The following is an 18,243-nucleotide window of genomic DNA, read 5'->3' as shown; positions in this document are numbered from 1 at the left end:
CATCCCTGTTTGCTCAGCGCTGTTAAATTTTATATACAGGACGCAGAGGTGTTACCCGGAAGTAAACCCGGAAGACGCAGAGGTTTTACCTGGAAGTAAAAGTATTATAAGAAATAGAAAAAATAGAATAAGAGTTATAATAATAATAATAATAATAATAATAATAATAATAATAATAATAATAATAATAATTATAATAATAGTAATAGTAATACATTTTACACTATAAACACCCTTATTATAAACAGAGGTAAAACAAATAAATAAATAAATACACAGATATACAGATAAGTAAGGTGCGGATGAATAGAAATGACATTGCACAGTAGGAGGTGACACAGAGTAATACATTTAATAAATATGCATAGTGCAGAATATTGTCAAGATATGAATAGTGCAGAACATATTGTCATATTGTCACTTGTTATTGTTTTGAATGTCCATATAAGCTAATATGGACACAGCTAACTAACTAACTAAATATCCAATAGAACTTCCTTTTGAAACAATGGAGTTGACAATATTGTGACACCATGATCTTTGCAGAAACATAGGTCTATTTTCATTACTAGACTATTGTCTACGGTGTATGTACTTTATGCACTCAGTGTAGACATATACACAGTAGAGGTTACGGAAAATGTTAAGGCTTCTGTCAAGATATCCTAAACAAAGCAAAGAACAACACCATAAGTGCATTGTACAAAAGTGTGTATAAATGTCATAAATCTAAAAGGTCTGGTCACCCAAGTCACATAAAAACACATTTTCGGGCTTACCTCTAAGCTGTTCAGATACTTTCAGTTTTATATGCAAAGGTTGTGAGATATTTCTGCCACTCCAATGAAGTTTGTGGTTTGTGATGCTCGAAGTGTTTAACAAAAGACTTTCTCAACAGTATTCAAGTTAATCCACATTGATAAGAGTATGAAAACTGTTGGCATTGTTATTATATTGCAGTTTTCAATAGGGCCCATTTTATGACAATGATATTCAAATGCTGACAGTGAGATCTATGGATTATCCTAAATACTTTGAAAATTGTTTCTGGGAAGAAATGTTGCTGTTGAGTTTTTAATGCATTTTCACCACAATTCTATTAGGTCAGCGGTTAAATTCTCAGTCAGGATCTAAAAACCTCAACAAATGGCACTAGGCGTATGTGGAAAAACAACATACTTTCGAGTGAACTAGCTTTTACTGTCGGATAAGCCAAGATATATAGTAGATCAGTTGGTTGGAGCTATGTATGCATAGAATACTGACTTAATTATTGTATAAAAGCTTGAGGATGACAGGAATGTCATTAGATTTGCAGGTATTTGGTCATACACCAGTATTGGACAAAACAGGTTGAATTCACTAAATTAATTTCAGGTGATTATCAAAGTAATTAAGATTCATCCTTTGAGCAACATGAATATCAAAACATGAAAATGGCATGGCAATTCTCGCATTATTAGTTGTTGAGATATTTCAGTCTGGAATAAAGAAGTGGACCGGCTGACCGTCACGCGGACATTGCTGTCCCTAGAGCTACGCCATTCGTATTACAAAAAACTTGAGTCAACATAAAATAAGGACTGCATTTCTTTAGGTACTACCTGTGCCTGCAGCTGAGGGACGACATCCTGTCTGGTCGTCTGCCCTGCTCGTTTGTCACCCACGCCCTTCTGGGCTCCTACACCGTTCAGGCCGAACTGGGAGACTATGAGCCAGACGAACATGGCCCAGACTACGTCAACGACTTCCGCTTTGCACCCAACCAGACACGTGAGCTGGAGGAGAGAGTGATGGAGCTGCATCGTAACTACAGGTCAGAGAAACTACAACTCCATTAATTAGATTAAATGCCATCAGGATAATGGCAAATGCTGGTATTTTTGATTTGTGGGATGAATATAAAAGAAATGATGACTCATGTGTGGCATTTGTGTCTTAGGGGAATGAGTCCAGCAGATGCAGAGGTGAACTTTCTAGAAAATGCCAAGAAGCTTTCAATGTATGGAGTGGACCTGCATCATGCAAAGGTACAGAGATAAAACTTAGGTATTTGGTATCTGTCAATGCACTTGTGTCTGAGGTTTTCTGATGGTAAATACCTGTGTTCACCAGGATTCAGAAGGAATTGACATAATGCTTGGTGTGAGCGCCAACGGTCTGCTAATCTACAGAGACCGTCTAAGGATTAACCGGTTCGCCTGGCCAAAAATCCTCAAGATCTCCTATAAGAGAAGTAACTTCTACATCAAGATCCGTCCCGGAGAGGTAGATAAACTGTCATTATCTTGTCGTTTGCACCTTGCTTGACTTAGGAGTTCACTGCACAATTATTGCCTGCACATTCCCACCAGAACAGCTCATATCATTCTGGCAGAGCAGAGGCAAGTTGGATGAAGGATCATTTGGTAAAGAGCCAAGTCCACATTTCTATTTCATGGTTTCACAGTTGTTAAAATTACATCATTGTCTCTCTCTTGACTTGTCCCAAGCAGCATAAATAGTAATTTCATGGTTTGATAAAAGTGTTACTTCTGAGATTTATCCGCAGCAGTCCCAAGTGACAGCTGACCAGGACATTATTTAGAGCCCTCAGATATACCATTCTTAAAGACTGTCTAGCTGATAGGTCATGTTTTTACTCTTCTCCTTCTCTCTTCCTCTATGGTGACTTTAAAGCGTGATTAGCCAGTCATGAGGATTTGCACTTTCATCAAGGATTTGACTTGCAAATGTTAGTTACATTATGCTCACTCTGGTTTTCAACTCCCTAAACTTATTATGATTTGCTATTTTTTTCCTTCATTCTTTGGCCTTCGGGGCACCTGCTTACATCCACTGTTATACTGACATTGACGTCTTCATAGTGAATACCACGGCTATTCTGTGCATAGACTTAGTTCTGCAGATCTTTCGTCTTAACTCAGCTGTCACTTCAAATTTGCCCGAAGGGTCTTCATTGTGTTTTGAAACCCTTTTATTCTAAACTGTCTCCACAGATTATTTTTTGTGTGGACAAGAATTGGCTTTCTCTTGTGAATGGACTAGTCTTAATGACCTGTTATATTGCTAATAACCTATTGATTTAAAAGAGTTCTGCTCACACCACTGAACATCTGATGGAGTAAGTGCAAAAACAGCTAATTTGTAGGTTGGTTAGAGATGGGAAATCTCCCTGACATGGCAGTGGGAGTAAACAGAAAAACAGCATTGATTTTTTTCATTGCTGTGGAGTAAACACAATTCACCCTGCCACCATTCCTCCATCTTTTCCCTGCACTCGCTCCCTTCACTCTCCTTTTCTTCTTCACCTCCCTTCCTTCCTCCTCCTCTTTCACCACCACTCCTTTCCCTCACCGCTCAGTATGAACAGTTTGAGAGCACCATAGGCTTCAAGCTGCCCAACCATCGGGCCTCGAAGCGATTGTGGAAGGTCTGCATTGAGCACCACACCTTCTTCAGGTAGGATACTCACAGATACACAGACAGACACACTTTTTTGTACCATGCATGAACATGCAACTGTTAACACTTGGCACAATCCAGCTATCCTTTAAGTGACACTTATATAAATGTGTTGATTCCTTTTCCTTGATCCCACAGTTCTGTATAATTTTCTTGAAAGAAACTGATATGTAACTGTAAATTAATAGGAAGGTTCCTGATTCATGGTAATTTGCTACTAATTATGTGGTAAAATTGAGTCAGAGATCAGTTTGGACACTTCCAATTAATTATTTCCATTTCATTGCTATTCTAAGCCAGTGAGTTTCAGTCAGTACACAGCAGGGCAATTAAACTTGCAAAACTGTGAAATTTGTCTACAGGCAAGCATACAATTCAGCACTTAGTATAAGGTTTCCAATAATAACTGGTTATTCACTTGGGGTTAAATGAACTTCTGTCAGTTGTTCACAGCTAGCATGGCTCTGTCTGAAGGTAACACAATCTGCCCAACAGCACCTTTTTAAATTTTACAGACTAACACCTTTATCACATCTGTTTAATCTTTACAAAAAACAAAATATAAAAGTTTGAATTTTGCATGATGTTGTTTCACCTTGCCAGACTATTTCTTGGCTAGGCACAGTATCGTCTCCACTGGCAACCTCACAGTGACACTCAAGGAAGGTTTAGAGGTGCTGGTTGGGGGATTTTATTTGTTAGTGCCAATGGAAATATTTGTGTTAGATCTTTGTCATTATCTCCCCTGTAGTTACTGCCAAATCCCACATGGTGGTTCTTTTCACGAAATGATAAGGAAATAAGGGACCAGTAGAATAAACTCCTATACGAGTCTAAACTGTGTAATTAAGTAAAATATGTGTAGGTGCAGAATCTGAGTATTTGTGGCAGATGAACACAAACTGAACCTTCCTGCAGGTTGGTTTCCCCAGAGCCGCCTCCCAAGGGCTTCCTGGTGATTGGCTCCAAGTTCCGCTACAGCGGACGGACCCAAGCCCAGACCAGACAGGCCAGTGCTTTGATTGACAGGCCTGCTCCACAGTTTGAGCGGTCCGTTAGCAAGAGGTACATGCTGCCCCGAAGCATTGATGGAGGTAAGAACCTAGATGATTTCACCGTCCACAAAGAGGTGCACTTAGATTTCCTGGATCATGTTGTAAGGCAATAACTTGGCTCCAACCCCTCAGGTTTAAGAAAACGGATTGGTAGCAATGTATGCATGAAAAATACTTTAAGCATTTTCAGCAACAGGGTTTATTGATTTTGTGTTATGGCCAACAAAGTGAAGGGAGTGCCTACTAAATCTCTGAGAATCACATTTTTTAGAGCCTGACATTCCTCTGCAAAAACAGAAATAAAGGCAGCTTTTAACTTTTATTGATGTATGTGGCCATATTAAAGACTTTACTGTATATTATGTCATGTAAAAGCTTTAACACTGGAGTCCAAGTGGTTGATGTTTCCCTCCCATTACACTAGCCTCAGCTCTAGGCTACAGTATGGACCAGCTGTCCCAGCGAAGCTCCAGTGAACGCACACAGTTCATGTCCAGAGAAGACCTGGACCAGGAGGGCAGCCTGGACCTGGACCACGATCAATATCACATTCAGGACCAAGACCAGGACCAGTACACAGATCAGGAGCTTGATGGTCAGGATCAAGATCAAGTTCAGAAGCATACTTGGGGTGCCCACATATCAACACCCACCAGGACATTGGAGCTCAAGGTACAATATGAGAGGATATGTTCAAATACACAGAAACCTGCCTTCACTGCAACCTTTGCCACCTTGATGTATAGCTGTTAAAAGAGGTTAAAAGTATGATTGAATTAAATGTTATCATTGCCAGTGAATCAACATAAAACAAGAACATTTAATTAACACTCACCTGATGAATGAAATATTGCCTTTTCAAGTGTGAAAACAAAATCATAGTTTTGATGAAGTGCAACAAAACATACGAAGCAGTTTTGTTGGCTCATTAGAAAAAAGTACATGCCTTCGCCCCAAATCTGGAAACTCCTCATGAACCTCTGATTGACCCTCCTCATCCATCTCTCTCACATTCCTTTTTATTTGGGCAGTAATCACCATCCCTATGTTTTCTCACCTTGGCCTAATCCTTCCAATTTTCTGCTCCTCTGCAGACGTATAAGACTTCTCAGTATGAGTCCGCTCTCCTCTCCATTTCTTCAGTTGCCTCAACAAGTCGTAACTTGAACTCTTTGCTGCCGATAATATTTTCTTTAACCCAGCATCCTGCCTCTAACAGTTCTTCTCTTCTCCCTGCTGAAATGTTAACACACTCTGCTAACCTCTGCTCTCTTTTCTCTGGCCTCTCTGTCGTGCACCTCGACCTCCTGCAGGGTGAGGAGGAAGGCTCCCCTGTAGACTCAAAACCAGAGGTATTTTGGCCTTGGACCTTAGTGTCTGTCTGTCTGGTCATGCACCCGTATTCTGTGTTTGTTAAACACAACCTATGAGTCTAATCTATGGAAACTGCACAAATCAATCAACAGATGTCTGCCCACTGGAAAATTCCCATTAGAATTTCTTCATAGTCATTTAGCTCTTATCCAGAGAGATGTAAACAGTGGAAACAGTTGTTTTTCAATTGTCAGTATATCTTTAACAGTGCCCGTGCGTGAATTAGAGGGATTGATTGTTATTAGCAGGATAAACAGAAGGCCCCTAAGCACTGTTCATGATTCAGTGAATCAGTGGTTCCCCAGTTGGCAAATCTCCTGGTACTCCAGCTAAGATGCATGAAAGTCTCATTTAATTTCATTTATATTTTTATGTAATTTTTATGCAAAACCAAAGACTCACAAATTAATTTTATGTTTTATTTATATGGTAAAGGTTATCCAGTGTGTCTAGTCTCATATTAGTTCCTGTGCAGGTACTGTGTGTGGGGTAGTGTTATTTTAGTACTGCAGAAATATTTGCACTGCATTAGTCCATGAAGGGTCTGTTCATTTGTGGTTTTGTTATGCCTTCTCACCAAATCTTTGGATGAAGAAGTATGGGAATAATCCCCCTTTCCAAACACTTACACTCAGTCAATAGATGACTGCATTAATTATCAATTGGCTGACTCTGAAATGGATTGTCCCTGTCTTCTTGGCAGAACATTAAATGGATGAAACAGTCTTAGTCAAAAGCCCCAATGGTGTCAACTGTTTGTCTGGCCGCCTGCCTTTTTGACTCACCTGCAGCACTTTACCTCTTTGTCTCTGCACGCATCTGTTCTCCACCCCCCCCCCCAAATCCTCAACTTCCTGCTTTGCTTAAAACCCTAAACTTCATCTCTTCATCTCACTTGCCCCACCTCGGGCTCCCTCATCTGTTGGACAAGGATCTGGCCACCCCTCGGCCCAAACAGGAGGTACCGCTTGTCCTCTCTTTTTGGCATGTGCTGTGTGTGACCCTCACCAGGTGTGATGTGTTTTCTAATCCATAACTGTGCCTGTCACTTACTGTAAGAACACAGCAAACAGCAACAGCAAAGGAGCTCATGTTAAAACACTCAGGTTATTTTTTTCTACAGTGCACATAATTGTTTGGTGCAACACTTTCTTCAATGTATTATCATAGTTATGCATGTCAGTTTCATATATATATATATATATATATATATATATATATATATATATATATATATATATATATATATATATATTACATTATAATTATAAATGATATTATTTCTCTGTATTGCCTTTGATCAGTTAATAATTACAGACCTCTAATTACAGTTTGGGGCGCTCCATCTTACAAAGAGTGCTAGACTAAGGTGTTATACAAAGTGCAGCAATAGTACAAAGTAGAGAACAAATGTACTGTTAAATAGAGTTTGTCCCTGGAATTAGAAGATTTGAAACCTCCGAACTTTACCTGAATCTCTTTTTGTCTACAATGCTGCAAGGTGAAAGAAAAATGCTGATAGTACTTATGATCTTAGTGCAATGTAATGAGATCTATATCTGTTACTTGTTGTCATTAAGACCTCTAACTGTCCAACCATGTGGGGCAGCATTGAATTCATCATACTGCACAATTCCAAAACAGAAAACAGACAATCATGCCCCACACCCTTATCAGAACAGGGCTATAAATGAAAAGTCAGTTTAAACTTAATCCACATCTAGTTCAACTATAGACATGACTGTAACCAGAACCTAATGGATTCAGATTTGTAACATATGTTAATCTGTGTCCCGGATGTGCCCTTTGCTTTGTAAGACACAGTTTTTGGATAAGCCAGAAGATGTTCTACAAAAGCACCAGGCCAGCATCAATGAGCTGAAGAGGGCTTTGAGGCAGCCTAACAGCAAGATGGCCCAGAGGGAGAAACGCCTCTCCTCAGCTACTCCTCCTGGAGGAACCCCCGAGCGGAAACCAGTAAGAATTTCTATCCAAAGATTCTATTCCCAAGTTACATTACTCACCATTCTGTGGTTTCGTAAACATTACAATTTTCTAAAAATGTTGTGTTGGTCAACTCTTTCCCATTCTGTCTTCTCTCTTCCATTCTGTCAAAACAATATATTCCATTGAGCCAGAACACAGAAAATGAGGAAAAAAGGATCTTGAAATGCATCAAAGTTTGCACAAGTCCCCCAGTTAATCACTGTTTTTCTTTACTAATCATTTACGTTTATTATGTGGGGTAACAATGATATCACAAGTGGAAGATCAGTGTTTCTAGCTAGGCTAATGCAACTGTCTACTCTATGTCAACATAGGCGACCGCTGATGCCAAATTGATTGACAAGCAGGATGTTTATGAAGAAGAGCTTGATACTTGCTCTAAAGTGGAAATGAGTAAGACCTCTTCTATGGGTAGAGATGCGTTCTTTGTGCCACCTTGGACTGAAGCAAAGATGAACAATTGTCAAACAGTCAGGGACTCTTTAAAAACTCGGCGTGGAACATCTCCGAAACAGGAAACCGACTTTACAGCAACAGGACTAACGGACATGAACCAGGTGGATGATCCAGTAGCAACTAACGGGCATCACAGTTCTGTATTAGCGAGGAACGCCATTCATGAAAATGGATACGGATCTCCACATGACAAACAGGGGAGTGCAATCGACAGAGATATGAGGCATTGTCAGTATGAGCACAACATTCATCGAGAGAGACCAAAGAACTTTGGAAGTCCAGTGGCTGTGGATTCTTTCCCAAAAGGCAAAGGAGGCAGGATTGAGAGTGACACGGGTCATTGTGATACTTGGAGAACAAAAGACCCGAGCCCCATGGGAGATTGCAACATAACAGGGAACTCGCACTCAGAAGTCCCCAAAATAGTTCCTCTCAAGCCACAGAGATCAAAGAAGTCTTTGAATAAGGAGAACACAGGTGATGTAAACCCTCAAAGTGGGTCTGATAGAGGCATCTGTGGTGTGACTGGGGATGTGCAGATCACAAAATCAAAAGACGGATCCTTCGAGGAAGGGAGGAGAGTGGATGATAATGCTGTACTGCAGTCTGCCACAGATGTTGTCAAGGAAAACTCATGGGCCACCAAGTACCACAGTGGGGCTACAATGTCATATCAACAGCAAAGTTTATTACATCAACAGATTAAGAATGAGCTGTTTGGACAACAGGAGCTCAGAGACTGCAGAGGCACAACTGGACAAAGTCTGTGGACAAGAGGACATGAAGATCCTTTTCAGAACAACTCAGAGATTAAAGAGAATTTCTTCCCTAGTTCCAAATATCCAACAGCTCCCCCCCGAACTCTCCCGCTGAAAACACAGTGGTCCCGAGACAGACAGAGCAACGTGGACAGCAGCCACATCCACCACAGGACGCCTAGCCAAGAAACAGCCAAGCGGAAGCAAGCGGTAAAACCATCCTGCCGTCCTAACCTGTTTGTCAATCATCGGAAAGTTAAGCATTGCATGAGCTTCAGGCGATGTCCTTCAAATCTTGTTTTTACCATCTAAAAACAAACAATCACACATACTTCAGAACTCATGTGGCTGTGTATGAGAAAGCAAAAGTTCACGTTCCTTGGCATCGCATCATTGACCGACTCAGTTCACGTCCATGGTCCAGAGAGCTTTTTTGCTTTCCCTTGTTCCCCTTCGCAAAGCTTGACATCTGCTTGGCCATTTCAGAAGGCTGCGGGCCTTTTAAGCAAAGTTTCCTATGCTTAAGCGTCTGGCGTCCCTTTTTATCCCACCTTAACTTGTCACGTTCACACCTGGTCTCTCCTTTCAACACCCTCACAGAATAAAGGTGGCTGCTGTTGCAAGGAGCGCAAGACCTTTCCACCATCTTTTCTTTGAAACCTCTTTTTCACATAATTTAAATCTTTTTTTTGTAAATGGCTGAGAAGGGCATTTGAACCAAATGTTCTGCCTTGGCACCTCTGATGAGGTCTCTGAAAATGAAAAAGGGCGATTAGATGTAATCACAGGCTGCAGAGCTGCCAAACCTCTTCAGGGCTTAGGCATTCATGTGCTGCATTTACGAATATGAAAACCTCTTTCCTGAAAGGGTTTTTGTAAATCTAACCTTTCAGTGCACGGCATTACCATTGCACTTGCAGTCATTTCTGATGATGTCAACCTGTGAAATATATTCAAGCATGCTTCTGACAGTAGCCGTAAGCTTTACAGTCTCTGGGAATTCTCATGTGTGTGTTTATTGTGCAAGTTTAACATAATCCCTGAAGGTGATGGAGGAAATAAGTGTTTACATTTTATAAATAATATTGCAGTTCAACTCCACCCAGTACACAAGCAATTAGCTTAAAAGCTGTGAGTAGAGAACATTGCAAACATGGCTTCTTCAGATGTGACAAGTAATGCTTTTATCAGCCATTTATTCTGCTAAAAACACAACGTCATGTCAACGCAGTGACAAAGAAAAGCTCTGAACTCTGTTTCTGCTCTCTCCTTGTCAGATGCAATTACACACATGTTGATTAGGGTATAGATTGGTATCAAGGTTTGTGATTGTTGTAGTTTCTATGACTTGCCACATGCTTTATCAGTTTTATATTAATTAATGTTTGCTTCCTGTTTGTTTTTCCTCTCCAGGACACACCTCCTACACCTGCTATTCATGAGGAACCTTTCAACGAAGCTTCAGTGAGTCGTCTCTCAGCTCCACCAGACTCCTATTTGTTTTTCCTTCTTTTTAGCCACTCTTTTCAAAATGCGTAAACAAACTGCAGTTAGTTATGTAACAGAGATGTGGAAATTATTTCACTATTCTGGTTTTCATTAAAGGCAGTTTGTAAATTCCTATCTAAATCAATGGGGAAACCCCAACCACAATTCAAAACACAATTTTAAAGTGCTCAAGTTACACAATAACTTTATCTAATTTGTAAAATGTGTTATGATGCTCATTTAGATTTTGTTCATATACAGTAGGTGATTACAATTACAATCAGTAGAGAAACACAAAAATGCTTTTGTTTTTTCTGTAGCGCACTTTCTATTTGTAGTTCACATGGTCCCATGTTCTGTCCTCCTCTCTGCAGAGGGAACCGTGGGAGAGACGTCTAGGCTCCGTCTCCGAGGACGACCAGGACCACGAGATCCTTTACCTGAAGGAGACCCACCTGGGCATCGAGCGCAAATGTTCCAGCATCACGGTCAGCTCTACGTCCAGCTTGGAGGCCGAAGTAGATTTCACCGTCCTCACGGACCTGCATACAGGCATGGAGGAGTTCTCCAGGGGCATGACAGAGCTGGGGGAGAGGGGTGTGTCACCTGATGTGGGTCTGTGCTTTGGCATGGACTTCCTCCAGCAGCAGGGTCCCTCTGAACCCCCTCCTCCACTGGTGTCAGCCCCTCTGTCCAGAGGAGCCAGCAGCAGCCCACCTGCCAAACATATTCAGGCTGAAGAAGTCCGAGCAGAGGTCAAACGGTCAGATATGCAGGTAACGTTTTCATATTAAGTGTGTTTGTAGCTTCTCATCCTTTTAGTTTGATTTTTTCAGGCAGGTAAGAACAATGCTATTTTTAGGCACCTAAAAAAAATAAGGTGTGCACTGTATGGGTGTGAACATGAACGTCACAACACAATGGCCAAAAGTTTTTGAAAGTGTTGTATACCTATGTCTCCATGTGTTTTTTAACTAGAAGCACATGATAAATACATAAAATAAGAGTGCAAGCATGTGTTTTGCCAAAACAACCGAAATTGAGACTGGATTTCCGTCCTTCCCAACCCCCCCACTCCTTACACAACCATATCCCCATCTCAGTGCCACCCAAGTTTCCAACAAAGTGTGATGACAGGCCACCAAAGCGAGCTGTTGAAGAGTTCATGCAAGTTTTGTTTACAAGCCTGTGTGCAGTAGTCAGTGTGCCCGTGAATGAAACACACAAAAATAGAACAAGTCACAAGTTTTCCACTGTGGTTCAAATAAAAAGAAATCGTGGTGTGATCATACATCAAGTGTTTGTCACACATTCCAATGTGTTTTTCTGTGTCTGCTTTATGATTTGAATTGTCAAAAAGCTGTACAATATAAAGTCTACAGCATAAAATGAACTTTGAATATATATTGATGCTTCTGATGTGCTGAAATCAAGAAAAGAGCAGGCAAAGGACACACTAAGTGCTGTAATGAAACGTGTTTCGAGTTGAATGCTCTTTATCGAGCAGCACTGAAGGGTAATAACGAAAGAACCTTCATCTTTTCTCCTATGTTTTGTCCTTCTCTTATCTTAATTCTATTGATATCTAATATAAAATATATGTCTTAAGCACTGAGCTCAAAACACATCGTCCATCTGCGTTATCTTTGTTTTTTGCTTCGTGTGCTCTTTGGTTTAACTTGTGCATCAGAAGCTTTAATACATATCTTCATTTTTGCAAGCAAAGAGCTTTACATCAATTCAATCTAGGTATTTTATGTGTAAAAACTAAAATAGTTTCTTTGTTTTTACTCACTTAAGCCCGTAGTGCCCAAAAAACCAAAGAGGTCCGTGCCGGTGTCGTCGTCAGTGGACAGAGAGCAGTCGCACAGAGAAGCCAGTCGTGTCTCCGCCGTCACACCGCTGAGCAGGGAGGCCAGTGATGTCATGCCCACACCAACGGTGAGGAAGACAGACGTCAGGACTGAGACTCAGCCCAACGGGTCAGAGGTTACCACCACCATCGTGGAGTTCACCGATCAGGTTAGTTTCATATTTTAGTAAAAAAATATATAAAATGAACTAAAGTATTACTACCTACAAGTCACCCAATAATTTGTGTTTCAGGATCACGGTATCACTGGCCTGAGTGAAGTTTCTTACTCTACAAGGCCGAGTGTTTCCCCTGTGAGTACAAACAGAGGAACCTCTCCAATTTTAACTTGACCTGCAGCACACTCCTTCCTGCTCTCTTGGGTTTAAACCTACTTACTGTACAAAAAACACACGTGGATTTATGAATATCTGCCTGACTGGATGTCCTAAAATATGAAAAACATGACTTATAATCTGTAATGATTTGTATACATACATGTGTGTTTACAGTATTCGCTAATGCCACCAGCTGTTATGCTTTCTCAGGTACATATGAGCAGTCTTGCAAGAGAGGCGTCAGGGTCGCCCATCCTCGTTACTGAGAATGTTACCTCGGCAACCACTCACGTCACCAAGGTAAAGAAGCTCAAGTTGAACTAACAAGCGCACAATTTCATGTACTGTATAATTATGATAAAGTGGGTTTTGCAACATGAGGAGGTGCAGCTCATATCTTCTGTCTGAAAGCAGTTAGATGAGGGCTCCACTTCTGAGGGCTATAAAAAGAAAAGCCATTGTGTGTTGCAGACGGTGAAAGGAGGATATTCAGAGACCAGGATCGAGAAGAGGATCATAATCACAGGAGACGATGATGTCGATCAGGAACAGGTGAGCTGAACTCAACTGTGGATGAAACAATCAAGTCAAAAGAACCCTGTGCTGTGCATGGTAGTTATACTGGTTGTTAGTTTGGGGTGTTGTAGTTTTTGGGGAAAGTAGTTGTTGGATCTGTGAGATTAAATGAGCTATGCAAACAAAATCAACCTTTATTTGCAAGTTGGGCTGCAACTAACGAATACTGTCATTATCGATAATCTGGCGATTCTTTTTTAGATTTATTGTTAGTCTATAAATTGTCCATTGCAACCCAATATCTAATGATCAATAATAATATATATTTATATTAAAATGATATATGACAAATAAAAGTAGCACATCCTCACATTTGAGAGGCTGGAACTAGACAATGTTTGGTACTGTATTTTCTTTTTTATACTATTTTTGCTTGAAAAATTAAGCTCTATTTGCAAGCATAAAAAAAAAAAAAAAAGAGTCTCAACTTGTAATAATTATAATTCTATTATATTATTAAATGGGAACTGGAATTCAGTCTTGAGCCATAAAACACTGAAATCAACTAAAATCTTTAAAAAAGTTATATTTGTTCCTGTGATTTATTTGGTACTTCCCTCTTTTCCTCCCAGGCTCTGGCTATTGCAATACAGGAAGCTAAGCAGCAGCATCCAGACATGCAGGTGACCAAGGCAGTTGTTGTCAGGGAAACAGAATCATCCACTGAGGATCGACACGGCGCATCAGAGGTATGGCTGCCATCTTGACTTCAAACGATAATATCTGGCCAGGACTTAGCCTCACAACCCCTTCTTTGAGATTAAGGGACTTCGGGTTGACTATCTCTTCTTTCTTTACCTGCAGTCCTGATTTCCTGAGACAAGATCGCCCCCCTTTGGACCGAAAATGTCAGTGCCCGACCTGAAATTGCCATCCACCATCCCTACTGATAGACTCTACTGCCAGTGGTGCTCAAATGGAGCCTCTCATACGCACATGCACGCACGCACGCACACACACACACACACACACACACACACACACGCACGCACAAAAAGCTGAAACAAGACTGCTTTGAAATCCTTTTATTTTTATTCAAACATTTCACTATTCAAATCATTCATGTTCAGCAGAGTGATTTGGCTCTCATGGTCCTTGATTGGTCGACAATATGCCACCAGAATTCCAAACATCTGGAACAACTAAAGAGAAACGATTCAAATCCAACTAAATTCCTAAAATGCAAACCTCTCAAGCCTCTATATTCAATCCACTTGCTTAAGTATTCCTCAAAGGTCAAAGGGAATCTGTGCACTCATTCACACTGTGGAATAACCCAAGGCCATGTGCCATGCTGGTACCCATCTCATGCAGAAAGTATAATTTGTAAAATAGGAAAAAAAAAATGATCATGCACCTAGGAGTGTCTTTTTACATGTCTGTGCTGCTGTACTGAAAAACAAGAGATCATTAGATCCCTGCTGTGTGTATGTGTGTGTGTGTGTGTGTGTTTGTGAGTGTGTGTGTGTGTGTGTGTGTGTGTGTGTGTGTGTGTTGGGAAAAGAAAACTGCTGTAAAAACCTACTGTGTGTGTGTGCTTACATTTAATAAGTAAAATAATCCATTACAGTACTGTTAGAGGATCCAGTGAAGCAGGGCTTAGTGAGAGCAGAGCAAAGCCTACTTTTACGTTTTCACTCTTGCATAGCCTGTCTAATGAACAAATGAGCTTTGTCCCACCCCCATCACACTGACTGATGAGGATGCTCTGAGCAGAACGGATCATGTAGAGCCAACAAGGTCCTCTGGTGGTGTTCATTCAAGTGCTCGGAGCTTGTCCGATCACTATACTTCCCTCTATCTGTCTCACCTGAAAGATTTGACTTCTGTAAAATGTATTTGACCATGATGTGTCAGTTGCTGCATCATGATGGACTTTGATTGGACTGTTAGAGAATGGACTTTTAGAGAATGTCTGTGTATGTGTCTGGACATTAGGAGCTGTTAACACACAGTGTACCTGTCGTATTTATTCAAATGGTGGCGATGTAGTTTCTGAGCATGCTGGTGTTTCAGAATGAGCCCAGTTTCTCTCCTTTCCCAGCCTTTAGATATGCTTTCCGAATTCAGCTGCATATAATACCACTTCTGTAGTAAGTACATAGAGTAGACACACCCTCAAGTCACAGAATGGGCTGCTGCATCAGTAATACTAGTATTTGAGATAATGTTTGCATGATAATTTCTTGCATTATTAGATTGTAATTAAATAATATGAATATTAACTCATAGGAAGGATGGATTGTTATGATCAAGATATAAAGGGTGTATTCACAATTTGAAGTCGAATCTGAGCTCTGACAAGTAAAAAAAAAAAAAAAAAAAAAAAGGAAATTAAGCTTCCTTACAGGAAATGAACAGTATTTATCAGAAATAGTGGGAAATATCAAGCACACAATACATTCCTTTTGTTAATCCCAAGATCCAATGACCGCACAGTGGCTACAGTTTCATCTCATTCAAGTCACTGGTGCCGTTATGTCTTTGTTTTACAAAGCTTTGCTTTTAATTGAATCCCCCCTCAAAGAAACTTCATTCAGTTGTGGTAACTGATGTTTTCTCACGGCTTTTTATTGTACAACACATTCTCTATCTTTTAACACACTCTGCAGAAATGGTATTATGCATCACAGCCCTTCCAGTACTCTTTCAAGCAAAGTACAGTGTTATAAATAAAATATACAGTAGAAGCAGAATCTTTGGAATTTTAGTTTTGTGTGATTTGGTACATTAATGTTAGAGGGATGCCAAAGGCATGTACTGTAGTGTGCTCATTAAGGTAGCAGTCACATTGTACAAACTCTGATTTTATATGAAAATATTTGTATGAACAAGCTACTTTTAATTACAGAGGTGCCAGAAAGTCAAATGCATAAACTTGACACGGCAAGGTTTCCCTTTAATTATGGTGTCTTTAACTTTACCTGCAAAATACCTGTCCTCCTTGCAAAAGTCACATTTTATATATTAATCAATACATGCAGCAGCAAATTCATTCAATTGAGAAACAATTATGTTAAAACTGTCATGTCAGGTTTATGAGGGTTTTATTGAGGTATAACTTTGGCTTTCAGACACTAAACTTTTAATGTCAACGTTCACTTGTGTAGTGTTATTCCCGTTGTATTTCATATTTTGGTTCCAAATCCTTTTAAAGTGATGATCAATCATGGATCTGGGTATCAAACTGGAAGGTGAAGAAAAAAAAAACAAAAAAAACAATGCAGCCATGCAAACCGTGTACTGTATGTTTGGTGCCGTTTGGTGGATTGTGAAGATGTAAAGTTGTTAATTGACATGGGCTTGATGTACACCAGGGGGCACCAGTTACCAAAAAGAAGAGAGCTTTGCAACAGCATTGAGCATACCCAGCTGAAAGTCTTCTCGCCATTCTTCCCTAAGAGGCAAAATGATCCAAATCACCCTTGGATCAGCCTTTAAGGTCAAACTCACCTTCCTCTGTCCAGAAAAGGCCAGCCTGTGGAAGTCTGACAAGTACCAGACTGATTAATCAGAGACATTTGGCTGTGGCACCTGGTGTCGCCATCTGATTGGACGGCCTCTGGCTGACACTTAAACCTAGCTCTCTCCTCTCTGTACAGAGCCCTCCTCCTCCTCCTCCTCCTCAGCAGCTTCATCTCCTCTGCTCCGCTGCTCTCCATTGCTTGGTGCCGTGTCTTTGCTGTACATTGTACTTGCAGTCCTTCAAAATGAATAAAGAACAGAGAAAAAGAGAACAAGATGAGAGGGGAATTTCTCTGTTTGATCTCTTTCACATTGTCTGTTGGGCTTATTACAGCTGGTGTATATTTGTCCTGTAGGCCCAAAATGTAGTGCAGCTACCGTATTTTTCAATCATGAAAAATAATGCAGTAAAAAATAAGGTTTAAAGTTCCTCACATATTTCTTGGTTTTTTTGTGCCAAGTCCATTTGGTTTCAGGGTTGCTAAAGAAAAGGAATGTATTAATACACTAAATATGTCGTGTATTAATGCAGTTATTGCTCACCTACAGTATTGCTGAATTTAAATTGTTTGCTGCAGTCATCTCACAGCTAAGAGAAAACGTTTGAATCATACATACGTTTACACAATCTGTTAAAAATAATATTTTAAATGAAAGGGAAGTTACATATTGTAGTTAGTGTGGTGATACTGCTGTATGTCCTTTCCCTGTGAAGTTTCTGCTCTCCACAAGTTAAACACAACCCAGACTTTTGAGAGGCATGAAGAAACTTGGCATTGATGCTCTCCTCCCTGTGAGGGCAGTGGGTGTAAAGATCACTGCACCAAACAAATCTCAAGGATACACAAATAAAACAGATACAAATAATTCAGTTTACAGCTACAGATGTGCAGATATTGATTGCACTTATGAGTATCTCTTCACAAAATATCGATTGGGAGCATCCATGTAGGTAGAACAGAAGAAATGCTGCTTTATCTCTCTCTCTCTCTCTCTTTCTCTCTCTCTCGTATGATTTGAAGGTGTTGAGACACACAGTGCGACAATGACCCCAAGCGCAGAAATACATTATCAACCAAAGGTCCTGAATAGATTAAAATTTACATTCTGAAATTGCCAAGTCCAATTGAATGGAATACTGAAGCATGACCTGAAGCAAGTGAACACTTCATCCAAGAAACCCCATACTAGGATTGACTCAGTTATTGTGAAGAGAAATGGGCTGAAACACAGGTCTGAAATACAGCTACAGGATATATTTGGTTAAAGTCAGTGCTGCAAAGTTTCAAATTATCTAGTTTTTGCACCCCAAACTGTGAATGCTTTAACAATATCTTCCACATGTAGAGTCATGTAAAAATATTATTTGCTTGTTAAGATTGCACTTTGTTGACCTATTATGACAATTA

At 40.2% G+C, this 18,243-nt stretch overlaps 1 protein-coding gene across 2 annotated transcripts in view; it reads left to right on the top strand.

The window, feature by feature from the left end:
• The window catches only part of si:dkey-178k16.1 (band 4.1-like protein 1), a 38,899-nt gene extending 24,041 nt beyond the window's left edge, over nucleotides 1-14,858 (top strand). Inside the window, exons 9-25 of one of the 2 annotated variants that reach the window (XM_028583463.1) lie at nucleotides 1,598-1,816; nucleotides 1,943-2,030; nucleotides 2,116-2,268; nucleotides 3,365-3,462; nucleotides 4,384-4,559; nucleotides 4,945-5,192; nucleotides 5,834-5,872; nucleotides 6,826-6,855; nucleotides 7,713-7,871; nucleotides 10,529-10,579; nucleotides 10,978-11,379; nucleotides 12,404-12,625; nucleotides 12,710-12,769; nucleotides 13,004-13,093; nucleotides 13,265-13,345; nucleotides 13,942-14,058; nucleotides 14,174-14,858. In XM_028583463.1, the coding sequence (XP_028439264.1) occupies nucleotides 1,598-1,816; nucleotides 1,943-2,030; nucleotides 2,116-2,268; nucleotides 3,365-3,462; nucleotides 4,384-4,559; nucleotides 4,945-5,192; nucleotides 5,834-5,872; nucleotides 6,826-6,855; nucleotides 7,713-7,871; nucleotides 10,529-10,579; nucleotides 10,978-11,379; nucleotides 12,404-12,625; nucleotides 12,710-12,769; nucleotides 13,004-13,093; nucleotides 13,265-13,345; nucleotides 13,942-14,058; nucleotides 14,174-14,179 (2,239 nt within the window). In that variant the 3' untranslated portion in view covers nucleotides 14,180-14,858. The remainder of the gene's footprint in view (nucleotides 1-1,597; nucleotides 1,817-1,942; nucleotides 2,031-2,115; nucleotides 2,269-3,364; nucleotides 3,463-4,383; nucleotides 4,560-4,944; nucleotides 5,193-5,833; nucleotides 5,873-6,825; nucleotides 6,856-7,712; nucleotides 7,872-10,528; nucleotides 10,580-10,977; nucleotides 11,380-12,403; nucleotides 12,626-12,709; nucleotides 12,770-13,003; nucleotides 13,094-13,264; nucleotides 13,346-13,941; nucleotides 14,059-14,173) is intronic. The other variant, XM_028583465.1, reaches the window with a different exon arrangement.
• The last annotated feature ends 3,385 nt before the right edge of the window (nucleotides 14,859-18,243 follow it).

This window comes from Perca flavescens, chromosome 7, assembly GCF_004354835.1.
Source record: "Perca flavescens isolate YP-PL-M2 chromosome 7, PFLA_1.0, whole genome shotgun sequence".
In the NCBI taxonomy this organism is placed as follows: Eukaryota; Metazoa; Chordata; class Actinopteri; order Perciformes; family Percidae; genus Perca; species Perca flavescens.
Note: the sequence above shows the minus strand (reverse complement) of the source record. Positions and strands in the feature narration are given on the sequence as shown.